Source organism: Agelaius tricolor, unplaced genomic scaffold (genome assembly GCF_023055355.1).
Source record: "Agelaius tricolor isolate 1412-34295 unplaced genomic scaffold, bAgeTri1.0.p SCAF_17, whole genome shotgun sequence".
NCBI lineage: Eukaryota > Metazoa > Chordata > Aves > Passeriformes > Icteridae > Agelaius > Agelaius tricolor.
Window position 1 is genome coordinate 18,593,874 of NW_027269277.1, and position 27,336 is coordinate 18,621,209.

Consider the following 27,336-nt stretch of genomic DNA (forward strand, 5'->3'; position numbering starts at 1 on the left):
GGATACCATCATCAGCTGGACTGGGGGTTCTTCACTCTGAAGCCATCAGAAAACATCTCTTCACTGGCCCCATGAGGCTGGGAGTCAGCTCCTTGCAGCAGCTCTGGCTGCTCCTCAGAAAGCTGTGGAAGTCAGCCTGGAGACACCTTGGCCAGGTGGGTGAGGGACAGAACAGCTCCTCAGGAGCAAGGAAACACTGAGGAGACACTTGGGTTTAACATAGAAAGGAGAATTGAAATTAAAAAAGACTCAGAATAGCACAATTTGCAGAAGACACCAAGATTTGTACAGTGCCATTGGTTATATTCCTTTTTTTTCCAGTAGTTATGTTCCTTTTTGGGTTGTTTTTAACACCCTGCACTCCCCATTCCCTCAAACCAGGGGGATCACCCCATTTCTGTTCTGTAGAGGGGAAGTGGCTCCACACTCACTTCATGAATTAAGATCCTTTAAGTGACTCCACCTTTCCAAGTGGGGGGTTCTGAGTTACCACCCAATAAACAGAGCAGCCACTTCCTTTAAAAAGGCCAAGTGTTTATTTTTGTAGGGAATAAAAATACCTGCAATCCAAGAGAGACTCCATGGGACAAACAGACACAATTCTCCTCTAGACAAGATCAGCTTCAAGCAGTGCAGGAACTGAAGTGCCCCACAGAGCTCTCAGGGCACAAACTGGGGCTCATCCCCCACAGATGTCCCCCAGCAGTGACACAGACACAAACAGCCACAGGGACATTCCCAGCCAGCACTAGACACAGTTTTAGGGACATTCCTACAAGGATCAGGTTGGGGATGCCAAGGAAAATCCAGCCAGAGGATGGGATCCAGTGCTGAGTTACTCCAGTGGTTTCTGCTCCATTAAAGAGATGGAAATACAGAAATGATATAAAAACAACCCCTTGGTCCTGCCCTGCTCCTGCAGCTCCCAGGGGGTCACATTCATTAATGTCATTAGCAAACCTGCCCTAATGATGGCCCACCTGGCTGCCTGGTCCCAAGCACAGGCTTTACCATCCCCTGCTTCCTCAGCTAATTAATCAAGTGCTGGGTGATAATTAAACATAAATAGGACATGCAGAGCAGGCTCTTCCCCCAGGGAATGGCTGGATGTGCATGAGGGAAGGATGGAAACCAGGAATAGCTGGGAGAGGTCCCTATAAAAACAACCCCAGCACAGAGCAGAGGGGTGGGAGGAGAGGAAAAGCCCTTGGAATGCTCCTGGTCACTCCTGGGTACCCAGCACTGCATCCTGCCAAGGATGAAGGAGCCTCAGCAGGAGTTCTTCCCCTTCCAAGGCTTTTCCTGGGGCTGCCTCAGCTTTGGGAGCACCTCTGAGGGCTCTCTGCTCCCAGAGGTGATGGAAACAACACCCCAGGGCTGCTCCACACCAGCATTCCCACCTGGAGATCCTGTGGGGCTCTGGGCACCTTCAGCTCCTGCCAAATCCCACCCTGCAGGGCTGGGGAAGCTTCCTGAAGGTCCCCAGCTCCCTCCAAGCCCAGCCAGGATGGCTCTGGATCAGAGCAGGTGGATTTTTACTCCAAGGAATTAACTTGGAAAGGCAATCACTAAGCACAAGAACAGACCAAGGCAGACCTAAAAGCTTGTACAAACTGCTTTTCCTCACCCCTAAAGAGGCCATGGAGAACTAAAACTATGGACAACCCAATTATTCCCACTTTTTCCCTGCAGAGCAAACAGCACCAATTGGATTTTCTCTCCCACAGGTGACAACAGCAAAAGAAACCCCTAATTTAGGAATCCACAGAACAAAGTTCACATTTAAGACATTTCAAATGAAGCTCCACGAGTCCCTCTTGTGCTTCAGAGTAGGAGTTTTAACACAGAGTATGACAGGCCACTACAAGGTTACACCTGGTTGTAGCACAGGAGACACTGGGAAAAGGCAGGAAGGCATGGAATGTCCTGGAGAAACCATGGAATGTCCTGGAGAAACCATGGAATGTCCTGGAGAAGCCATGGAATGTCCTGGAGAAACCATGGAATGTCCTGGAGAGGCAGGAGCAGCTCCAGCAAAGGGAGAGTTTTCCACAAGCAGAGCCCATCTGCAGCAAATCAGATCTCTCCTCCCTCCCAGTTCTCCCAGTGACAGGAATCCAAATGGAAAGAACTGCACTGCTCCAAATAAAAGCAGGATTTCTGAGCTCACAAAGCACAGCTGCTCCCTAGGAATCAATCAGGTGCAGGAACTTTCCCCAGCAGCAGCAGCAGCAGCAGCTTCCCAATTGCAGTAACAGCTCCTCCATTCCTTCCACACTTCCAGGGAGCAGAGGATGCTCCAGGGTAGGGAACACAGATTTCCTGGGCAGCAGAGGATGCTCCAGGGGCAGCAAACACAGATTTCCTGGGCAGCAGAGGATGCTCCAGGGTAGGGAGCACAGATTTCCTGGGCAGCAGAGGATGCTCCAGGGTAGGGAACACAGATTTCCTGGGCAGCAGAGGATGCTCCAGGGTAGGGAACACAGATTTCCTGGGCAGCAGAGGATGCTCCAGGGTAGGGAACACAGATTTCCAGGGAGCAGAGGATGCTCCAGGGTAGGGAACACTCCTTTCCTAGGCAGCAGAGGATGCTCCAGGATAGGGAACACAGATTTCCTGGGCAGCAGAGGATGCTCCAGGGGCAGCAAACACAGATTTCCAGGGAGCAGAGGATGCTCCAGGATAGGGAACACAGATTTCCTGGGCAGCAGATCCCAGCTGAGCTCAGGACACTGCAGAGCTCTGAGCTGCTCCTCATTTCTGCTCTTCAAACAGCCCAGAGCTGCCACCAAAACCAAAAAGCTTCTCCTTCATTGGTTTTCAAACCATGGGCTCGTGGAAAAAGAGGAAACCCTGGAATCTTTTCCAGCCCCTAAATTCCAGCATCAGCATGAAAGGCTTTTGATACACTGCAGCCTCTGCCTGAGCCTGCACACATGAAATCCAAGAGGTTTAGAAGACATTAATTTTTGGGTTTGGCTCTGTTTTGCCACTGGAGTTAAAAGCAGCAAGATTACTCCAAGCTTACAACACTGAATAACCTGGTGGTGGTTGTACACACTTGTAGTAACACTGGAGTTTTGTGGAGACAACCTTTTTATGAACAAGGAAAGGTTATTATACTCCTCCAGTGGCAATTCCAAAGGCAAAGCACCATACAAACATTTCCAGGAGCCTTCTGCAAGCTGGATTTGTACAATAATTAACCAAAGACACCTTTAAGTCCTTCAGTAGTCAATCAAAACCCTCTCCAGTTTTAGATCTCTAATGAAAATTAGAGAATTTATTAAAGATATTCAAAGAACTGATGATCCATAGAATAACTGCTCCTAAAAAGTGCCTGTCTTGGCTTCATGCCCCATTTTCTCTCAGATTTGGGGATGGATGTTGCCCATTGCCCCTGGAAGGAAAAGACAGGGCTGATCCATCAGTCACACCTGGGTCAGTATTTCCAGTGTTCCATTTTTTAACAATCACTCTCCTAGCACCCACTCCTTCTTTAACAAATTTATTCAAGTCTGAAAACCCTCAATACTAAAAATCTTCCTCTTTGCCATTCCAGGCAGTGGAGAAACTCTGTGCTCTTTTTTCCCTGGATCTTTCATGTGCTTTATAAAATAGGTATTTTCTTACCCAGAACAGCCACTCAGGGAGCTTTGGGTTGGGTTTTGGACACTGGATCTACCCAGTGATTTCACCAAGGGTTAAAAGCACATGAGCAGAGTTATTGCACTTTATTGCACTTTCTGCTGTTACAATGGAATGTTTCTGCTTTCACTAGAGAGTGGGAAGGCTCAAATATTTTCAGTTGGCTTCCAAACTTTTTATGAAAGAGAAAATCTGATTTAAAAACTTGATGGCAGCACCCAATTGGAACAACAGCTTGAGAAGAGGGCAGAGCAGCATCCTGAACAAAGCTGCACAGGGGGACTCTGTGCAATCCAGCACAGAACAAGGACAGTGGCACAGCTTCCTGGGGAGGGGAATCCTCCAAGCTCCCAAGGCCTCACCACGATCTCAGAAATGTCCTCAGGCCTTGACCTTGATAAGCAGCACCCTGAGCTTATCAGGAACACTGGCTGCTCCCAGGGCTGGGTTACAAACCCCTGGGTTTAGCCACCAGCCCTGGAATCTGATTTTTCTTGCCTGAATAACAAGGCAAGTGGAACATTTTTGTTATTGACCTTTCAGAGGAAGATATTGACCCAAATTGCAGCCAGGCTGGAAAGCGACTCTGATAAAAGCAACTCTCTATAAACAGGGAACTGGAGGGGAATTTTCCCCAGGGATACACCTGGACCTGGTCCTTGGGGCTGTGCCAGAGCCAAAGCACTGGGAATGCTGCTCTCCTGGAGGATGGAGTACTTTGGATTTGTGAGTTCAGCCTCTAAGGAGCTCCTGTTGTGCTTACAGGGAATTCTACATAAACCCCTTTTCAGCTCCTTACCTGCTGATTCTCTGCTCTTGAGTTCAAGTGCTGCCACTGATTCTCTGATTCCAGGTAAACCTTTAGGCCTGAACTGTTGATAATTCCAGGGCTCAGTCTGGGAGGATGCTCCACTCTGAACCCTGTGACTCAACAGGAGAATCTCCCTCATTTCATTTCATTCCATTTCCTCCTGACCCTTGTCCATCCCAGCCTCCACGCTGGTTGATTGTAGTTTTAGATTGCCTGATTTTCTATTTTAGTTTTTCTCTGTGTGCTTTAACCATTTAATAAGTAACAAAGTCAACCTTGCAAATGAATTTGGTCACACTTTTTTATATCAAACCTGCTTTTGCTGATGCCTCTCCCAAGGATTCTTTGGGTGACCTTCAAGCACTCATTTGTGACACCCAATCCCTGGGAGAGAAGTCCTTGCTTCTTCTGTTTCTTCCCAAGTTCACTGCCATGAGATACTGTTCATGAGACAGACAAAACATCCCTAAAGTTCCTGGAATCTGAACAGTCCCTAGAATGACTCAGCAAGTGATTTTATCATTTCAGGCCCCATTTCAATACCAGAACACAGCCCCAGCTGTAAGTGCTGTCTCATCAATGATTCCACCTTGGAACAGAGTTACTCTCTTGCTTCAGTTTAAACAAGATCATAAAATAAGAGAGAAAAATTCCACATAAATGTTCTGCTGCCTTTCCTCATTTCCAGTCCTCCCTCTTATCACAAACCCATGTGTTATGGGCTGGCTCTGCACTCCCAAAGCTGGCTCTTCAAGAGGTCAGCTTGGAAAAAGCTGCTGAACTCAGAGGAACAACAAAAAACCCTGGAGAAGCTGCAGCAGAAGAAATCCTCTCACAAACACTGCCTACAGACAGGACCAAGAGCACACTGCAAACTCCAGCACAAAACCTGCAGTGGCCTGGCTGGACATGGACACAGTCTCAGAGAAGGCACAGGGGGTTTGGTTTTGTGTAACAAATATGCATAGGAAACAAAACATGAATCAGTTCTGCTACAAGGCAAGGGTCCATGCAGAGATTCATTCACAGCTAAGAGAAAGGTTGGGGGGTTTTTATCATTTGAAGACAGACTGAAATTTTTTCTTGTTTTAAGATGACCTTGGACCACCACTGAGAACAGAGGGATTTGCATCCTTCCTCCTGCAGTTACTGCCCAGCTCCTCATGGAATTGGCAAGATTTCTTCCAGCCTCAAACAGCAGAGCTGGCAGGCAGCCCTAACCCTCAGAAATGCACGTGTTGCCACTGAAAGCCAAGTTCCCAGGAATGCCAGGCAGGCTCCTGGCAGCTCTGCATCACCTGAGCTGCAGGAGGTGTCCCCCAGCAGCTGCTCCCCAGCCCTGCACACCCCTACTCACACTCAGCTGCAAATGGGGGCTGCAGCAGCTCCCCAGAGCTTCTCCCAGCAGCTCCCAGAGCTCATCCCTGGTGCTGAGCCTGCCCATCCTCCCTGGAGGCTCCGAGATCCTGGGGCTGGGCTGGGCTCTCCTTGTGCTTCTGCTGCCCCAGGGAGGGGCCATTGCTCAGCACAGGGGCTGCTCCCTCTGCACAGTCCTGAGGAGGAGTTGGGGCTGTGGCAGCAGCAGCTCCTGCCTTGGGTGAGGTGCAGCCTTTGCTGGGCAAGGGGCCGTCCAGGATAGGGAGTTTCTGCACAAAAGAAAAGGCACAAAACCAAATAATTAATACCTAGATGCCAGAGAGGGACAAAAACCAGGTGTCAACACAACAGCCCTGTGGCAGTGCCTCTTTTCCAGCTCTGAAATCCAGCACTGAAGTAGCTGGACACGAATCCTCAAATGCCTGACACAAACATCAGAAATACCTGGACACAGATCTGCCATGTCTGACACAAACATCAATGTTTAACTAATAAAGCTGAATAAAGTTTTCAGCATTCACATTACCCCAGCAAAGGGCAGTGATGTTCTTCTCACTGGTAGATTTTAAAAACTGTGTTTTCATTTCTCTGGGGATACTTTGGGGATTTTATCCCAAAGAGGTCTGTCATTGAACCCTCATTTTCACCCAGCTGCTTGGTTCATGTGGTTTGATTCATGTGCCATTTACACTGCCTTGGTGTCAGCACCTCCTGACCTCAGCCCAAGGATTCTGGCAGGGCCTGGAGAAGAGGGACAGAACAAAGCTCCAGCACCTCGAAATAGCACAAACATCAGTCATTGTCAGGAGCTCTAAATGATATCCAAGGCACAGAGTATCCATGTTGGGAGCAAAGTAAGGATGGCATTTACTCTGAAATGAAGGGCTGACTTGGATCCTGGCCCTACAACAGTGGATGGCAAAAACATCCCCAACAAAACAACTCCACTCACATCTTTAAACTAAAATTTCAACAGGATTCTTTTTCCTAGGGGAGCTATAAAGAGGTAGTTTTGCTTACATTATTTTAAGACCTGTTTAATGAATTGGCATGAATTGTCAGTATATTTATCTGATTTGATTTTATATGATGAGAAGAGGGGAAATAAATGCCAATATTTAAATATTTATATTATATATGTATAATTTTATAATATATATATTTACAATATACATGGTTATAATATGTATGTTTATAATATATAGTATATTTAATGGCCAATATTTATATATTTATATAATTATTTTATATATCTTTATACAATATATTTATATAATATATTTCTAGCATATATATATAATGTAAAATTTAATGGCCAACATTTATATATTTATATAATATATATGCATTCTTTTATACAATATATTTCTATATATTACATGGACAATTTATATATTTAATGGCCAATATTTATGTATTTATATAATATGATTTCATACACTTTATTTATAATATATTTAATTCTATTTTTATATAACATGTATTTCTATATATTACATGGACAATTTATATATTTAATGGCCAATATTTATATAATATTATTTCATACAATTTATTTATAATATATTTAATTATGTTTTTACATAACATATATTTATATATAATACATTTACAATTTATATATTTAATGGCCAATATTTATGTATTTATATAATACGATTTTATAAAATTTATTTATAATATATTTAATTATATTTTTATATAACATGTATTTATATATAATACATGTACAATATATATATATTTAATGGCCAATATTTATATAATATTATTTTATACAATTTATTTATATTTAATTCTATTTTTATATTACATGTATTTCTATACAATACATGTACAATTTCTATATTTATATAATATGATTTTATACAATTTATTGATAATATATTTAATTATGTTTTTACATAACATGTATTTATATATAATACGTGTACAATTTATATATTTAATGGCCAATATTTATATAATATGATTTTATACAATTTATTGATAATATATTTAATAATGTTTTTACATAACATGTATTTATATATAATACGTGTACAGTTTATATATTTAATGGCCAATATTTATATAATATGATTTTATACAATTTATTGATAATATATTTAATAATGTTTTTACATAACATGTATTTATATATAATACATGTACAGTTTATATATTTAATGGCCAATATTTATATAATATGATTTTATACAATTTATTGATAATATATTTAATAATGTTTTTACATAACATGTATTTATATATAATATATGTACAATTTATATATTTAATGGCCAGTATTTATATATTTCTATTTCACATATGTATAATTTCATACAGTATATTTATTTACTATATTTTCATTATATATTTCTATTATATATATATATTTATATATAATATATACAATATATTTATATTATACACATACAATTTCTATATTTAATGGCCAGTATTTATCTATTTGTATTACATATATGTATAATTTCATACAGTATATTTATTTACTATATTTCCATTACATATTTCTATTCTATATATATTTATATATAATATAAACAATATATTTACATTACACATGTACAATTTCTATATTTAATGGCCAGTATTTATCTATTTCTATTACACATATGTATAATTTAATACAGTATATTTATTTACTATATTTCCATTACATATTTCTATTATATATATATATTTATATATAATATACACAATATATTTACATTACACACGTACAATTTCTGTATTTAATGGCCAATATGTCTCTGTTTCTATCACAAGATTTCTCTGAGAAGGCCAATATTGCTGTCAGTTCCAAGCCCCACCCCTGTGGCTCACGTTTTCCAGCTGGGCTGCGCTGTCCTCCAGGCTGACGCTGTGGCTCAGGCAGCTCAGCAGCTGCTCCAGCACGCTCTGCTTGGGGTGCATGCCCTTGTCAAAGCGGTTGTACATCCCACACCAGAACCTCAAAAACAGCCACAAACAGCAGTTAGGGGCTCAGCTGGACATGACTGCCAACAAACAGATGCTGGTTAATATTTGTAATAAATTGAGATTAGGAATTAATTTGAAAACCTGCCACAGCGTTGGATTATTGAATTCCGCAGCAATGGGCAACTTTTCTTCAAGTTAAAAAATCTGGAACTAAATATTAGAATAGGATGAAAATAGCAGATTTATTGGAAGCTTGAGCAGCTTATCTTCCACTCCTTAGTTTGCCCTGATGCCTCAGTCATTTTTCTATTTTCTGTGCTGCTTTAGTGCTTGGCTCTGGGCTTCATATGAGGGGATGCTGAGCTCTGTGCACAGAGCAGGGAGAGAAAACAATTCCTGCTCCAGCTGGGGACCAAGGACAAATGATCCAAATCTCAGCCCAAGAGCACAAACACCGTGGGCTGAGAGAGAAAAACAAGGATGGGACTGCATGGGCTGGGGCTGGAATTGGACAATGAACTCCAGAACTGATCCAAGTGAGAGACCCCGTGACCGGTCAAGGATTTTTGTGACCATTTTGGTTCACCTTGGCTGGGCTCTTGTGCTGCCCAAGGTGCATCCACTGAGGCCTTTTAATAAATCCCTGCTTTATTCTGTATCTCTGTCCAGCCTCTGTTCTAGGGCAGCCATCACAAAGCATCAGCCCAACCTCCCAACTTTCATTTGCACACACAGCACTTAAAATCCCATTTTCATCTCCCTCTCTCTCAGCAGGGCCCAGGAGTGAAGCAGAAACAAAGCTGGGAACAATCCTGAACTGGGCATCGAAATTCTTGCTTGAAAGACTTCCTTAATATACATTAAAAAGGAGGAAAAGAGGAACTGTTTCAAACACTTCAGTGTGACAGAGCAAGCAGTCAGGGGGTGCATGTGGTTCTGTCTGAAGTTCTGCTTTTCCTTGCCTTTCCCCACCCTCTTTTCTCAACACCAAATTACAAATATTATTTTAAATTACAGCATCTGGATTGATTTTACCTTTGCACTGCTCCTCTTAGCTTATGCCTGAGGAATGGAGGAGAAAGGTAAAACAAACCAAGCTAATCAGTGCAAATTTATTTGATTTAACATGAGTTATTAATGAAAGAAATGTCCCCCTCCTTCCCCTTCTTAGCTGAGCCACTTACTGGAAACTGAAAGGTAGAGTGTTTGGTTGAAGCTCTTTGTAAGCTGTAAATCCTCTGTACAAAGGATTTCTCAACTCCTGCTTCCTCTGCAAGAGGAAAGGCCACAGGGAATGGGTCTTCTCAAAGATTCTGGCAAGTACAAAGAACATCTGATCACTAAAAAAAGCAGCAAGTGGATTAATAACTGCAGCTGTTGGGAGCAGAATTAGATTAAGGGAGCTAAGAATTGTTTTTATGTTGGATCTGATAGATTTCATAAGCACTGGATATTAAAATGGACACTCTCCTGTCCAGAAGGGATATCTGCAAGTTATTGTTGTGCTCCAAACCAAACCACATTTTTAGGGATATAATTCAAATTCTTTCTTCCCATTTGGTTAAGGGTAACATCCCCTTGATAAATGGTTATATTCCACATCTCCAATTGCATAAAACACACCCTTTTGCAGCCATGCCAGGGGATGTGTGGCCTGCTGGCTCCAATCCCCCAGCTCACCTGAGCTCCTCCCTCTCCCTGTGGCAGGTGCCCAGGAAGTTGCCAAACTGGCAGGAGTAGACGTGGTCATGGATCTCCAGCAGGAAGCGCTCGCTGAACTCGAAGGAGCAGGGGAACTGCTGCATCAGCTGCCACACACACTCCACAAACTGTGTGAACACAGGGGACACCTCCTTGGGGTCCCCATCCAGGTGACCACACCTACAGAGGTGCAAAAAGCAGAATAAATCCTCTGTCACCCACCACAAAATGTCCCCTTGCCATCAGTTTTCTTCCAGGTCAGGTTTATGCTTTGATCTTGGGAAAGTGGCTGAGATGCTCTCCCAGGGATTTACCAGAATTACCAGGTCTGGCTGGAGCACTATGGATGGGACAGAGTGGGGTCACCATCCCTAGAAGTGCTCAACAGATGTGTGGATGTGGCATTTTGGGACATGGGTTAGTGCTGCTGCTGGGTGCTGGCTGAACTTGATGATCCTGGAAGTCTTTTCCAGCCTTCATGGTTCTGTGATCCCATGATTAGCACTCCTCAGATAATAGAATTTGCAGGTAGGAAAACATCCAGAATTCAAACATGATTTTGTAAAGAATAAAAGCACAGGGATGAAATAACTTAGCAGTTATTATGACTTAGCCTTAGCAGACCCTGGCTCTGTGTCACCAATGCCAATGTTTTCCCAATGTTTTCTCCTTTTAATTTCGATTTTTCAAGGCATCCCCTAAACCTGCAGACAGTTTTGGTTTCACTCCCCACCCAGAGGAATGTGCCCCTCTCACCTGTGTGAGAACTTGTGGCCCATTGCAATCCACTCCTTTTCTATCAGGACCTGCAGGTTCAAAGCAGGGATTAAGAAAAGAGCATTAATTTGGTTAAAAAAGCAAAATGAAACCTTTGATGTTAAAACCTAAAAAGCTGACAACCTGCTGACCCTATTGCTATGAATATATCCACAGAAACCAATGGGAACAGGAATTGTGATTTATAGATTATCCAGTTACCAAGGCAATGGCCCTGCTAGAATCAGAACTCATTTCAAAACTATCATTTTGAGGGTGTTTCTAAGTTTTTAAAATCATAACATATAAATATATTGAGTTCAAAGAATTAACAGCTTAATATTGTACTGTGCTATTTAATTTAGAAAAGAATGTTGTGATATTCAGCAAAATAAATCAGCAAGTGGAGTTCAACAAATGTTTAACAGACAAAAAGAAATATATGAAGTACAGCTGTGTAATGAGGAGTTCAGGATGAATCAGAACAACTGTGTGGCATTTTTAAAAGAGATGCCTGTAGTTATAGGAAATGATAACTGTTATAATCTGTTTTCCTTAAAATAAGATAAAATAATCTATTTTCCTTACAGCTAAATAAGATAAAATAATCTGTTTACCTTACAGATGAATATGATAAAATAATCTGTTTACCTTACAGATGAATATGATAAAATAATCTGTTTTCCTTACAGATATCTCACAAGGAACCACCTGACTGAAGCTGCATCTATCATTACTTTGCTGGAACATATTTAAAGATAATTCTTGCTATCATCATCCAGATTAAGAGGAGGAAGGCAAAAACTCATAGCAGAGTTCTTAGAAAACTTCATTTAAATTGCTTTTTGAATTTTTCCATTCCTTGCACTGCTGATTAATTCATTTAGGAATAAGCCCATGTCAGGGGACTTGTGCCCACAAACCATGAGGACAGACAGGGATGTGTCTCTGTCACTGCTCCTGACTCCTGTTCTGAGTTCATGCAGGATTGTTCAGGGACAAAAACCAGGCAGATGTTTCATGTGCTGATGTTAAAAGACTGCAGTATAATCCACAAACAAAAATAGAAACAATAAAACCAGCATGGAATGCAAAGAAACGGTCCTGGCACTGGAAAAGGCAAAATCTGCACTGTTCTGATTTCAGGGAATCCTTCAAGGAGCTCTCCTGAGACAGAGCAGCTCTTCAGGTAAGTAACCAGAGATGAATGGAAAGAAACATCACAAACTGCCCTGAATTCATGCAGGGTTGGCTGCAAATTAAGAAAAAGCCTACACTAGAAGCAAACAGCCAAATGAAAATGAAATGGCTTTAAAAAAGGTGTGAAATGATGCAGATTTGACTGATGGACAGGGAACAGGGCTGAGTTCACCCAATTTCAAATCCCAGCAGATGAGAGACCTGCAGGACAAACTCTTCCAGCACTTTTTGGTGGATTGCTGCCAGAGCTGCATCCTTTGCTGAGATGTCTCATTAGTGGCTCCCATGTAGACATTGCAGGAAACAAGGATTTGAGAATTGTCAATCAGCAGCTGCTGTGCTGCTCACAGCAATTCCAGCTCGTTACAGAACCAAAGCTGCTTTATGTAGGTCACCCATACTTGTCCCAGGAAATGGCCTGAGCCCTTCCCCAGGGCCTGCTGGCACTGGAAGTGCAGCATGTCCTTACCATGAAGCCTTTGAAGGTCCTGTAGAAGGGGTCCAGGAGGAGGCTGGCCAGGGAGCAGACCTGGGCTGTGCGGTCCCAGCCGTCGGAGCAGTGCACCAGCACGCTGGCCCTCTCCTCCCTCACAGCCTGCAGGACACAGCACAGGGCTCAGGGAAAGGCTGTCCCCCCCCTGCAGAACCCCAAAACCCTGGGCCATCTCTCCTGTGGCCTGTGGAAACGCACCAGTCCATCAAGAGAAGCCCCAGCTAGAGCAAAGTGCTGCAGCAGGCTGCTGAAAAACAGCCCCTGTTGTCACAGACATCTTTTATAGAAAATCCTTTCCTTAGGATTTTTTCTCCTCAGAAGCTGAGAGGCCTCAGGAACAAAATGTAACCAATGGTTATCTGCTGCTGTGGAATGCAACAGGTGCATCTGGGATTGGGCTCATGTGGTTGTTTCTAATTAATGGCCAATCACAGTCAGCTGGATCAGACTCTCTGTCTGAGCCACAAGCCTTTGCTATCATTCCTTCTTTTGCTATTCTTAGCTAGCCTTGTGATGAAATCCTTTCTTCTGTTCTTTTAGTATAGTTTTAATATAATATATATCATAAAATAATAAATCAGCCTTCTGAAACATGGAGTCAGATCCTCATCTCTTCCCTCATCCTCAGACCCCTGTGAACACGGTCACACCCTGTGATCTCTGGAAGGCCAAGGATTCCCAGGCTCTTCCTCTGAGGAAAAAATTTGGTGGATGAGTAAAAAACAGTTGGACACCCAGGGATCAGAACTTCAAGATAAATTAGAGGAGTTGATGCCAGCTTCCCCCTATCCCATCACCTTCTGCCACTTAGGGCAGGAGAGAAACAAAAGTTTCTTGCTCGTGATGTGGGCAAATTGTGAGAGACAACCAACCTTTAACACTCACTCCTCTGACCACACACTTCCTGCACACCCTGTACCACTCCTGAGTGACTTCCTTCCTTCCTTCTGCCCGACCTGCAAAGCCACAGCTCTGCAGAAGTGAGGACTGTGTTGAATAATCAAAATCAGTGTCCACATCACATCAAACCAGGAGAACATAAACCAGTGAAAACAATCCCTCAACTCAAGCAGAGCAGTGGGTGAATAACAAGCACAGGGTTAGGAGTTGTTTGCACTGCTATATAGAAAGGTTTATAAAGGTCATTTATTCACATTTTGTGATCCTCTGTTTCACATGAGCTCTAAAAAAGCCCTGGTACAATACATGACACAGGACCTGTATTTGCCCAGCAGCTGCACGACCCAACATCTTTGGAGAGGTTAAACCAATCTGAACAACACCTCCTCCTCAGAGCCACCTTCCCACCCCAGCAGCAGTCTCCAACAGAGCAGGAGGCACTCTGGACTGCAGCTGGAGAGCAGCTTTACCTTGGCCAGGAAGACACCTGCATCCATGACAGCCTTGATGTGCCGTAACCAGCCCGAGTTCTCCAGCCCCGTCAGGAAATCGCTCATGGAGGGGGACTTCATCTCACACACTGGGAGCACACACAGAGTCAGAACAGCACCCCCTGCACCTCCTCATTATCCCCCTGAAAATTTAAAGAGCTTGCAGCAATAGCCTGTCTAAAGGACACACTAATGGTTTTGTATCTAGAATTTGTAACTAAAAAATCGCTGGTTTTGTGAGAATTTGAGGCTCTGGAAATCTCCTCCTGCTCTTTGTTTAAAGGGTAACTCATTATTTATTCAGCTGTGGTTTTTCCAGTAAAGAGCTGTTGCTTCACTCTAAATCACCATCACATCTACCATCACTCACTGACTTCTCAAAGATTTGAAGTTATTTCTCTCTAATTTAGAGGCAGAAATAACAAATCTAACCTTGAAGGCAACTCAGCTGCTCTAATGAAACCCAGCACAGAAAACACTTAGAGTAATAAAGTTCAGAACACTCCACAAGCCCCAGTGAATGAGATTTTATCACTGCTGGAGAAGAACATGGGAGCAAACAAGTTTTTATTCTGCCTCTTCTCCCACCACAAAATAAATCTGTCAGGAAGAGGCAACTGAGGACTCAGAGCTGTGATCAGGCCACTCTTTTGGGTGGGAACAGCCCTATTTGTGTCCAAGGTCACCATGGATCCTGCAGGGCCACCTGGGAGCACCAATTACCCAACTACTTTGGAAAACAGATGAGCATTATGGTGCTTACTAAAATATTAAACTCCTATTTTGGAGGACAGCACTTGAATTGCACAATTGTCCAAAATTCTATTGATGAAACTCTGGGTCTCATTACCCTCTGGATCCCCAATCTCAGGTGACTCTTTTGCCCTGCTTTGCACTCCTCCCTATGATCACAATGAGCTTAATTACTCTGCATTTTCATATATTTATATATTAAAACATTCATTTAATACATTGTGGAGGAGTTTGGTTAAAAGGAATCAGAAGTAAATGAAAAGTTAGAACCAAGTATGTATGAGACTCAAGACTTTGGAAGAGCATGCATTCCAACTCAGAAATACTGTTAATAATCCAAATACAGCAAACCCCAAAAAGCATTTCTGAACAACCTCTGTTGGTTTTCCTTCAATAAGTCAGGAAGCAACAATGAGACTGTCTTAGCTGTAAAATGTAATATTTCTCTAACCTTTTTCTATTCATTTAGCACATTCATCAAGGAATGCTTTTAGTATTAGTTGCTATTTTTGAACCACTTTAAAACCAAGCACAAGAACAAAGAACATGTCAAGCAGGAAAGCATTTTATCAGCATTAATACTTTCAGTCACCTGAATGCAGCAAACAAAGCAAGATGCTGACTTTGCTTCCATCAGAACACATTTGTGCACAGAATATTTGGATGTTTGGCAGGAAGTTCTGTCCAGAGGGGTAGGAAAGACAAACCCCTCCAGGGCTGTACCCACCTTCCAGCAGTTTCTGCAGGCTGCTCCTCATCACATGGATGTTCTCTATGCCAATGAATTTAAAACGAATGTTTTCATAATTATCTTCATTCTCATAGCCCTTCCCAGCAGCTCTGTTGGCCATGGCATTCAACTGGCAAATTCAAGGAGCAGAAGAGAAAAGAAAGGCAAAAATCACAACAAAATTCAGAGAGGCTGTTTTGCAAGTCCTTTTTTCTTTTGTTTAAATCTCCCAGAAAATGTACTGGACAAAGCTGTTCCTCAGCTGTACTTCCCCACCTCCCAGACAGTTCTTTCAGCTGTTTCATTAAAATTACTGCAGTTCATTAGTCAGAGGCTCATTAAAATCCTGCTTAGGGTAGTATAAACCCCCAGTTTCTGCTAGCAGAGACCTAACTGAGTTTACCTAAGGAAATTCAGAGACAGCCACAGGAAAGCAGAACTAGGAAAGCCATTTTTAACATTTTTACATACATGATAGTAGAAATAGGAAGGGAATTTTCACAGACATACATGCACAGAGAAAATTAAACCACCTGAGGGAAACCCAGAAACATTGAAGTTGAGCAGAAAGAACAGAACAACTGCAAGACAGGAGCAGAAAAGAAATCAGTTGCTTTAACCTTGCCCAAACCAGTTCAAGAGCTACCAGGACATCTCTGGTGCAGACAGAAAACAAAGCAGCTCAACCCCCCCTTATCAATTTGGGCAGCTCTTGGGAGAGAAGAGTCAGAGATAGTGCAGACACCTTTAGAACTGTGAAATAACCCCAGTGCCTCAGTTCTGCCAGAATGGGACAGGTTGGCTTACAAGAAGTGTCACCAATTATAAATTCTCCCCTTGTCACCAAATGCTTTAGCACAAATTGCCACCAGCTATGGATTTCAGTGGCACATCTCTGCCACTGGCAGCTGTCTGTCCCAGGAGAAATGCACCTAGCACTGCAGAACAGGGATCTCCAGGGAATGTCATACTAAAAGCCAAAACACCCACTGGAGCAAGATGGGAAACACTCCCTGTTTTCCCCAAAAACACACTTTCTTTCTTGCCCTTGCCACAGTTTAACTAATCTTGTAGTTTATATAAAATAACTGCAAGATCTGAGCAGTGGAGCAGGTTCTCAGAAAGCTCCATTTTCAAATAATCAGAGCAATTTAAATCTTTGCATTTAAATAATTGTGAGCTATGAAAACCCTTGTGTTCTAACTGGCTTCTAACAACACTTCTAATCCCTATGTTTACAGGAGAATCATTGGAATTGGTTTCTAAACTCAGTTTCTCAAGATGACAGTCATTAAAATTTGCGTTTTGCAAATAGTTCCTTTCAAATAAACCCTCAGCTCTCAAGTTCTAGCTCCAAATAGTGGGGCTGAGTTGTATTAAGCTCCATCATGAGTCTTATTTTTAAAAGGAAAAAAAAAGGGGGAGGGATTGCTTTTCACAGCTGCACTTCCTCCCAAATCTGCCAGTAGAAGCACTTCAGCCTTGTGGAACCGAATCCTGAGGCTTCTCTCCAACTCCACTTCCAGTTCTCTCCTTTATCCTTTAGGACTCTGCAGGAAAAAGCTTCACTGTCCCAGCCAGGGACCATCAGGTTCCATCAGGTCATCCTGAACACAAACCTCTGTCAGGACCCAGGACATTGCTCTGGCTGCCCTGGGGGACTCCAGACCCTGGCAGGGGCTCAGAGACCTTGGCACAGAGTCACAAACACCTGTGCCTTCGATTTTAGCCCATGGAAACAATTACCAACTTTGTATGAAGCTTTACAAGCCACAAAAGTTTGAGTAGAATGTTAGTGAATTTGTCACAGGGAGAAAAAGTAGAATTTTGGGGTTTTTAGAATGGGGGTTCAGGAGGCAAGATGGAGGAATCTGGGCCTGTCCTGTCTTTCTCCTTCTTCTTCTTGTCCTCCATCTTCTGCTGTGCTGGTGGCACTTTTGGACTGGTTTAGAGCAGGGACAGACTGTCTAACATAGGGGATAGGTATTGGAAAATTATTGTAAATAAAGTACACAGAGTTTTTAGTACAAAAAAATAACACCACCCCAAGGGCAGTCAGGGTCCCTCAACCCAACCTGCTTGACAGACCTCAGAGGGTCAGAAAGACAATGTATTAGATAAGAGAAAATAAACAGCATTGAGAATGAGAGCCCAGGAACCCTGTCTTCTTCTTTGTTCTCAGGGCTGGGAAAAAAGAGACTTTCCAACACCTTGGGGTCATCTCAACACAAGAGACCTTGTGAAACCTCAAACCCAGGAGGCAAAAACCCTCAGGATCAACTTCACATTCCATCTGTAGACCCTGGACCAGGAGCCCAGTCCCACATTCCTGTGCAGGACTGACCGACCCAGGATTGTGACAGAATGAACTGGAAACAGCACTGCACATTCACAAGAGATGTAAAAGCAGCCCAGAGCCCATGGAGGTACCTTTGGCCTCGTGTCTACAACATACATGAAGGGGCAGCCGGGGTTGGCCTCTCGGATGGCCTGGAGCATCTGCTCATCCTCCAGGCAGCGCGCGCTGAACCCGGCCAGGGGCTGGCTGCAGCGGCACAGGGCAGCCTGCAACACACACAGACACACAGACAGACACACAGACACAGGGTGAGCCTGCTGCCAGTGCCCTGCCCCAGAGCCCCTGGGCTCAGCTTCAGCCTCTGTTCCTGCCCTTGGGCTCACAGCTTCAGCCTCTGTTCCTGTCCCAGATCCCCTGGGCTCACAGCTTCAGCCTCTCCTCCTGCCCTTGGGCTCACAGCTTCAGCCTCTGTTCCTGCCCTTGGGCTCACAGCTTCAGCCTCTGTTCCTGTCCCAGAGCCCCTGGGCTCAGCTTCAGCCTCTCCTCCTCCCCAGAGCCCCTGGCCTCAGCTTCAGCCTCTGTTCCTGCCCTTGGGCTCACAGCTTCAGCCTCTGTTCCTGTCCCAGATCCCCTGGGCTCAGCTTCAGCCTCTCCTCCTGTCCCTGGGCTCAGCTTCAGCCTCTCCTCCTGTCCCTGGGCTCAGTTTCAGCCTCTCCTCCTGCCCTTGGGCTCACAGCTTCAGCCTCTCCTCCTGTCCCTGGGCTCACAGCTTCAGCCTCTCCTCCTGCCCCACACCCCTCATAGTCACAGTTTAACTGCCCCCTGTGCTCCTTCTGAGCAGCTGCTGCTGCAGTGGACACACACTGGGAGGTTTCAAAAGTGACAACTTTGGGGAACTTGCAGTAGTGAGGGTGAGGAGGCTCCACCTGCTCTGCCTGATGGTCACCACCCCAAATGTCAGCAGTTCATGGCATCCCAGAATGGCTGGGTGGAAAGGACCTTCAAACTATCTCATTCTGCCCCCTGCCATGGGCAGGGACCCCTTCCACTATCACCAGGTGCTCCAGCCTGGCCTTGGGCACTGCCAGGGATCCAGGGGCAGCCACAGCTGCTCTGGGCACCCTGTGCCAGGGCCTGCCCACCCTCCCAGGAAACAATTCCTAATTCCCAATATCCCATCCATCCCTGCCCTCTGGCAGTTTAAAACCATTCCCACTTGCCCTGTCACTATGTTCCCATATAAAAGTCCCTCTCTGTCCTTTTCATGAGCCTCCAGAAAGTACTGGAAGGGAGCAATTTCTCGTGTTTTCCATTTGGTTTCTATTCCAAACCATTCTTTTAAGTTTTTGTTCTCAGTTGCTGTTGGACATTCAGAGCAGCACAGGGTGTATTTTAAGGAAATTTCATTAGTTTCCAGCACAACTCCAGGCAGTGCCCAGGTCAAGGCACGCTTCCTCAGGAAAACAACAATTTGGCTGTGACTGAATTTTCCTAAGATCAGCATCTAAAACACTGCTGAGGCAGCAAAGTTACAAATTTACATTCTGGTCTTCAGTGGAAAAAAAAAATGAAACCTTCACTTATTCTGGACTAGTGGGGATTTATTTCAGGGTGGTTCCTCCTCTTCAATACTAAGAAAATCCAGCCAAGTCAACATATAAATGTTGGTAAAACATTATTCAATATAGCTAAAGAGAAGATTAAAAAACCCCACATCAGAAGGAATTGCTGAAAGCTGATTAAGAAAAAATTCCCAACAGGAAGCTTGGAAAGTCTGTGCTTTTGGCAGGGCTCTGGATGCATTCCAAGTGTTTGCCTTCAGCTCATTCTGTGACTCAGAATGAAAGCCATTAAGAGAAGCACAGTTCTCAAAGGCCTCAAATCTAATAATTATCTTATTCTTTCCTTCCATTAGAAGGGAACTGGACAAAAAGGAGAGCCCTCACTCCCCCAGGCAGCAGGCAGTGAAGCACTAACATTGTTTTCCTTGTACAAGTAAGAAAGCACCGGAATCCGCCCTCGGCTCCTGAACCTTGAACTTCCCATCACCACGGCCTTGGTGGCAGCTCGAGGCACCACGATCTCAGGAGGGTATGTGCTGCAAACCTGAGGGAGAACAGAGCAAAAAAAACCAGATATTGCTCCTGAGCACTTCAAAATTCATGAAAAATTCATCTTTAGCTTATTAGGTTACGAGGTGTTCAGGAAAAGAATGCAGGAAACAGTCAGCTCTGCAGCTGAACCTAAAAACTGGACTGCACAAAGCAGCTTCAAAGAAGTTCCTTAAATGCAGAAATGTCATGGAAGTTTCTAAATTAGAGTTACAGAAGGGACATTAAAACCATCCCACCCCCTGCAATGGGTAGGGACACATTCCACTATCCCAGGGTGCTCCAAAGTCCTGTCCAGCCTGGCCTTGGGCACTGCCAAAGATCCAGGGGCAGCCACAGCTGCTCTGGGAATTCTATTGCAGAGTTTGCCCACCCTCACAGCCAAGAACTCCTTTCCACAAAAGAGTAATTAACTCTATTTTAAAAGTTCTCTCTAAATGTTATGCAACTTGGAAATCACTTCCAGCACTCAGGTGGAATCCTCAGAGAGCAGCTTCATCCTTTCTCCTCAAACAAGCACAGTCTGTGCAGCTTGGACTTCAAAGATAAGCTGCTCTCCAAGCCTGGCTTTACATCAGGCTTGACAACTCTAAAACAGGCTGCAAACCATGAGGAAACTCTAAAGCACCTGAGAGTTCCACTGCAGCAAGCAAAGCCTCTGAGTGATTACTGATTTGAGAGGCCACAGCAGCTACTGGAAACAGCACCTCTCACATCAGAGCTCAATTCAGTGCCCCCCCAGGCACAGGCAGGTAAAACTGGCAGCCACCTCTGACAGCACAGGCTTGTATTTCTTCAATCCAGAGCTTAAAGTAAAGAAAGTTACCAGGGAAAGAGATTCAGGGTTACAAATATCTTGGTGTCTTCCTTGAAGTTGCTTGCCTTGCTTTTCAACAGCCAGGTCTGACTGCACACAGCCCCAGAGGAAATAAAAAGGGAAATAATGTGGAGCAGGATTTTGAACAAGCTTGCTGACAAATGCTTTTGTTTCATGTTGTTTAGATCCAAGTTGGCCTTTCAGGGAAAATAACAGCAGCAGGCAGCTCAGACTGAAATGACAGAGAGCCCTTAGGTAGAAGATCCAACTGAGAAAGCAAAAAAGGCTCTGTTTTCCACTGCTGTTTTTCCCTTCCTCCCTTCCCTAGTCCCTCTCTACTCTGCCTCATTTCCCACCAATCCAAACTGCTGCCATTTCCTTCTCTCCTCCACATCTGTCACCAGCCAGGTGGGACAGGCTTTGGAAATACCAAAAGCAGCTCAGGGTACTTGAGGCTTTGCCTAACAGATGGGTTGACATTTCTGCAGAAAAACAAAGCTCTGCTCCCTTGCCAGGGGGATCAAACACAACAAGGTGACTCTCCTGGAGCATCACCATCTGCAACTCCCCATCAAGATGATTGCTTTGACTCAGACCAAGCGAGCTCCTTCCTCCCCAGAGGCAGCAGCAGGGCTGTCATCAATAACAGCAAGGAGATGGTGCAGGGGATGGCTGCTCTGGCAGGAATTACCTCATAGTCCTTGTTAATATCCGTTATCTCCCAGGAGTCGTTGGGGATCCCCATGCGCTGGTAATCCAGTTTCAGATCAATCAGTTTCCAGCCCATCTCCCGGCTCTCTTTGGACATTTTAGGGTTGTAAGAGAAAGCATAAAGTTCTTCAGGTTTCACTGGGGAGGAGAAAGAAAAAAATCAACAAGTTAGAGATGCAAAGACACCCATGGAGGCCAAAACTTCTGGAAATCAATGATTGAATGCTCCTCTTTAGCACTCAAAGTATTTAAGACATCTCAACTTTTATAGATTTTTGGTTTGGGATAGTACCAAGTGCTGAAATTCATCCTGAAATCCTCAGGAATTTCCAGTACTCAGTTTCCAAATGCAGAGAGGTACATTAATTCTAACAAAGTGTTTTAACCCAAGTTGGTAGATACAATTTTTCCTAAACCAATGATTTCCTCCTGAATTCACTGTAGTAAGCATGTTAGATGGGATTTATATCATCACCATTAAAACATGGACTAAAAGATCTGTTTTCTGTGGAGGGTTCATACAACAGCTCCTGCACACCTGTAAGGTCATTGCTGAGTAACAAATTCTGAGACTGGAAGACATGAGGGATGTCTGGAGTATTGCTGTCAGCCCAACAAAGGCTTCAGGCTGCCTCTGACAAGTGCCCGTTTACCATCCCAACCTCCTTCCCTCTCTTCACAAAGTGCAAATCCAACCAATAATTCATCCAGCTGATTCCCAAGGCAGCTCCAGAGACAGAGGGAAACCTGTCAGAGGCTGATAAAGCAGCTGGGTACCGAGCAGGTAACCCAGAGCTGTCCATCACATGTGTGCAAATAAGCAGCAATGACGTGCTCTGCCAGAAATCCATGAAGGGAGCACACCCAGACATCTTCAAACAACAAAAATGTGCTGTTACAAACAAGGAGAAAAGAAAGAGCTACAGCATTTACACAGTTGAGACCAAAGGAAACTGGTGTGAGCCCCTGCAGTGCCAGCTCCCACGCTTCAGGCACTACCCAGACATCCAATTTTCAAACCTCAAAAACCAGTGACAGCTTTTAAATATAACACCACAAACCTGCCAGCTACAGCATCAGAGGCAGAACTTCAGAACTAAAAAAACTCCAAAGAGCACAAGAGGGTTCTAGGAGTAGACACAGGCCTTAATATCAAATTAAAAAACACCTAAACTGGGCAAAGCCCATTTCTCCTACAGCATTTCCAGCCCAGCCCTGTGTGAAGGCCAGCAAGAAGCTGCCTGGTGCCATTAGTTCCCCTCCCTCAGCCTGGTGACACCATCACAAATTGCAACTACAAATGACATCCTTGTAATAAGACAACTCCAAAATGGGTTCCAGCATCCCAAAAGCAGAGGCTGCCAGAGGCAGAAGCCAGGTAGGAGCCCAGTGGAATGCTGTCCTGCAAGAAAAGCCTGAAGATTCATCCATGCTGGAATAAAAAGCTGGAGCTAGAAGAGAGCACAGGCTTTTGAGGGTGTCTGGCTCACACTGCAAGAGTGACTCCAAGTCAGGGCAGGGTGAAGCACAGGATTCACTGAGCAAACACTGCAGAGCAGCCTAACCACACTGCTGGAAACACAGCCAAGATGCCAAACTGTGGGATTGGGGAATTCTGTGAATGCCTGGAGCAGCTGGAAAGGGCAGAACTGCACACAGTCAACAGCTGGGTGATACAAGGGGCTGGCAGTGGCCAGGTCTGGGATATGAACTTTGCACAGCTCTCCAGAAGTTCCTCATGGGAGATCATGTCACTCCCACTGCCAGACAGTGACAAAATCACAGAGAGGTTTGGGTTGCAACAGCTCATCCAGTGCCACCCCTGCAGGGACACCTTCCACTGTCCCAGGCTGCTCCAAGCCCCAATGTCCAGCCTGGCCTTGGAACTTGCAGGGATCCAGGGGCAGCCCCAGCTGCTCTGGGCACCCTGTGCCAGGGCCTGGCCACCCCCACAGGGAAGGATTCCTTCCCAATTTCCCACCTAACCCTGCTCTGTCAGTGGGAATCCATCCCCTCTTGTCCTGTCACCCCAGGCTCCTGTGAACAAGCTCTCTCCATCCTCCTTGGCTCCCAAGACTGTGTTTAGTTTGGAAGCAATGTCCTGCTCCACAGAGCTCAGCTCCCTGAGCCCTGCCATTGTCCCTGCTGCTGGATGCTGACTGTGACCCCACTCCTCCCTCCCAAACCCAGCAGAGCTTTCCCAGGGCTCAGCTTGGAGCATTCCAGAGATTCCCAGGACACATTCCCAACGGCAGCACCTGGCTGGGAGAGCTTGAGCAGGGAGGTGAACACCTCGTGGCAGTCCCTCTCCTGCCCAATCACAAAGTGAGCCACGTGGAAGTTCTTGCAGTGGATGAGCAGGGGGTACCCAGCTGTGGTCAGGGGCAGCTTCTCCACGCTGGAGATGTGGTGGTGCAGGATCTGGAGAAAAGGGAATAAACATCATTTGTCACTGATAAAGCTGTGAGCAGTGCAAGCAGATAGGAAACCTCTGTAATACAATCAGCTGTTGGTGCTTCCTGCAGCTAAGGAGCAGCAGGAAATGAGTTTGTGACATCAAACATAAAGTGCACCCAAAACCCAGGGAACTAAAGCAGGACTGAAAAAACACAGATTTACATAAATTGCTTTCAGAGACAGATGTGCAGCTCAGGTTACCTGATGCACTTTGCTTTGCTTTCACCTCCACATGAAACACATTCTGTCATTCCCATTTCACTTTAGAATTAACAAAACAGGCTCATTTCAGGCTAAATCTGCACTTCTAAAAGCTGCAAATTCACGTCTAGTGGTCTTGTATATTGAGTTTTAAATAGGAAATTACAGAAGTTTTTTACATTCCTTGAACTGACACTAATTCCATAAGTGAACTCTATCAAGTCACGTCACCATTGTGCTCATTTCCTTCCAAACCAGCTGTTTCTGGGAAGCATTTGGGATCAAAATGCTCTAAAAGACCACTATGGCTCTGGAATTCCCAAATCTGCTCCTTCTGGAAATGAGAGCATTAAGTTCCAGGACAAGGGGGAATGGCTTCCCACTGCCAGAGGGCAGGGATAGATGGGATATTGGGAATTAGGAATTGTTCCCTGGCAGGGTGGGGAGGTGCCCAGAGCAGCTGGGGCTGCCCCTGCATCCCTGGCAGTGCCCAAGACCAGGCTGGACAGTGGGGCTGGGAGCCCTGGGACAGTGGAGGGTGTCCCTGCAGGGGTGGAATGGGACAATCCTTCAATTCTCTCCCCACCAATCCATCCTGTGACCTGAAGCAGCTTTCCCAGGTGTGTTTGCAGCCCAGCATACCCATGTTTCCTTCCTGACTTCAGCAGAGGCATCCACGTAGATGAGGTGCGTGGCTGTCAGGTACAGGGTCCCGCTCGCTGCCTTCCTGCTGGCGTAGCGATCCAGCAGCTTCACGTTTTCCACCTGCAGCAGGAACACAGCATGAGAGCACCACAGAATCCCAGCATTGCTGAGGCTGGAAAAGCCCTCTGGGATCATGGAGTCCAGCCTGTGCCTAATTCCCACCTTGTCACCCAGCACACATCCAGTTGTTCCTTGGACACCCCAGGGATGGGGACTCCAAACCTCTCTGGCAGCCCCTTCCAAGGAGAAATTCCTCCAGCTCTGATGGAAGCACTGCCTAAATACATGTTGAGCTCCATTCTTTCAACTTCTAACACACAGCTCATGAAGCAAGACAGAAAAACACAAGGTCTTAAGTCTCCCCTGCAGCACCAAGCCAGCCTTGCACCATAAACTCAACTTATTTCTCCATGAATTAAAGCCATAAAGGTTAAGCAAACAGCCGTGGTTCAGCACCAGCAAACCCTAACAGGATTACTGGACTTGTAGCCAAGATGATCCCAGTTTGTTACTGTGTGAAGCTGCAGAAATAACAAGACAAAGAACTGCAGAGGAAAGCCTTGCCTGTGCTCAGGGTGATCAACATGTTGCTCTGAAAGGAACAGCCCTCTCCAGTCTGACTTCCCACTGCTCATTCCCTGTTAGTAGCTACTTCTTGTAATTCACTTCCTGGCCTCCAAGTGTATTTCACAAACCACACCAAGCTAATTAATAAAAAACATCTTTAAAGAACTCAGCACAGACATAATAAAATATGTTACAGCACCGGATTGATTTTCTCCTGGCCTATTTGCCACCTAATGAACGCAGATGGAATTCTTCTTTCACCATTAAGCAGAAATAATAGGAAAAAATAATTGGATGGACAATGAAAACAAATGTTTTAGCAGTAAATGATAGATCAGTTCTGGGTATTGAATGTGCGAGCTTCCATATGTCTCAAGTGCAAATGGAACAATCTCAGCAGATAAATTGGAGAGCTGAGGCCTGGGCTCGGTGTCCTTTTAGCAGGTTTGATTTTCAGCAGATATAACTATCAAATACAATATTGCCCTTTTCAGGGCACTACAGACATGCAGCACCAGCGGAACACCTCAGAGCAGGCGGTGAGGAGCATCCCCAAACTAATGTTCTACAGAATAAAACGAGTAACAATAACCTTCATTGCAGTGAAGGAGAAAATGGAATTATCAACGGCTGCCTGAATAAATGCAATTCCTTTTAGCACAGCATTCCCGTAGCTCCTGTTTGACTTAAGTCAACGGGGAAAAAAAAAAGAAAAGCACCCTTTGGTTCCTTCCTTGGGACTGAGAGGAACCTCCGCGCTTTGACAGAAAGGAAACATTCCGGAATCGTCCCCAAACCACTGCAACCAAAGTGGGGCTCTGCCCAGCACTGCAACCCCCTCCCCACAGAGCGCCGGAGCCACCAACACCGGGGGACCGCGGCTGTGACCCCCCACCCGCAGCCTCGAGGGCCGTTCCGTGGCGGGGGAGTGAGGACGGCAAGGGGAGCGGCGGCGGGGAGCGGGCCGGGGCCGCGGGCGGCGGGGTTACCTTGGGGGTGCTGATGTGCTCCATGGCCGCCCGGCCCCGCCGTGAGGGGCCGCCCCGCCGCCATCAGGGCGCGCGCGCCCCGCCCCGCCCCGCCCCGCCCGCCTCGCGAGAGCCGCGCGCCAGCGCCGCCATCTCGGCTGAGGGCAGCGCTGAGGGCAGCGCCCGGAGAGCGGGAAACGGGCTCGGAGAGTACGGGATGTACACGGAGAGCACGGGGTGCGCCCCGACCTGCTGCCCCGAGCCCTCGGGGTGCGGCCGGAACTCCCGGGGTGTGCCTGGAACTCCCGGGATGTGCCCGGAGCCCTCGGGATGTGCCTGGAACTCCCGGGATGTGCCCGGAGCCCTCGGGATGTGCCTGGAACTCCCGGGATGTGCCCGGAACTCCCGGGCTGTGCCCAGAGCCCCCGGGAGCCCCCTCATCATCCTCTCCATCCTGCTGCAGTCCCACTCTCTCCCCGTGTCTTTACCCCTCCCAGCACCGGCGATCGCGAAGCTCTCAGGGAATATTTCAGGAAAAAACACCTTTCCCCCCCCCCCCCCCCCCCCCCTTCAAAGCATGCGGCCATCAGCTGTGCCGTCTGGGTGAGCAGCAGGCTGACAGCATCCTCCCCTGGAGAAAGGGGTTGGAGGCACATTTGTCACTTTAACACTTGTCACACTTCCCACAGCTAGTGACACCTGTTCGTCCTGTTTG

At 45.4% G+C, this 27,336-nt stretch overlaps 1 protein-coding gene across 2 annotated transcripts; it reads right to left on the reverse strand.

The window, feature by feature from the left end:
- Positions 1–517: 517 nt before the first annotated feature.
- Positions 518–26,726, reverse strand: MTMR8 (myotubularin related protein 8). 2 transcript variants are annotated; one of them, XR_011681598.1, is made up of 15 exons: positions 26,643–26,726; positions 25,024–25,146; positions 23,982–24,144; positions 21,704–21,861; positions 20,062–20,190; positions 18,216–18,350; positions 15,783–15,915; positions 14,282–14,391; positions 12,888–13,013; positions 11,219–11,268; positions 10,442–10,642; positions 9,946–10,074; positions 8,666–8,792; positions 2,651–6,105; positions 518–2,566 (listed from the first exon to the last, which is right to left on the reverse strand). XR_011681598.1 is itself a non-coding variant. In XM_071442773.1 (14 exons), the coding sequence occupies exons 1-14, from the start codon at positions 26,664–26,666 to the stop codon at positions 5,878–5,880; spliced, it is 1,836 nt and encodes a 611-aa protein (XP_071298874.1). In that variant the 5' UTR covers positions 26,667–26,726; the 3' UTR covers positions 518–5,877. The 2 variants fall into 2 exon arrangements, 1 of the variants encoding a protein (XP_071298874.1); XM_071442773.1 differs by having other exon boundaries at positions 518–6,105.
- Between the last annotated feature and the right edge of the window lie 610 nt (positions 26,727–27,336).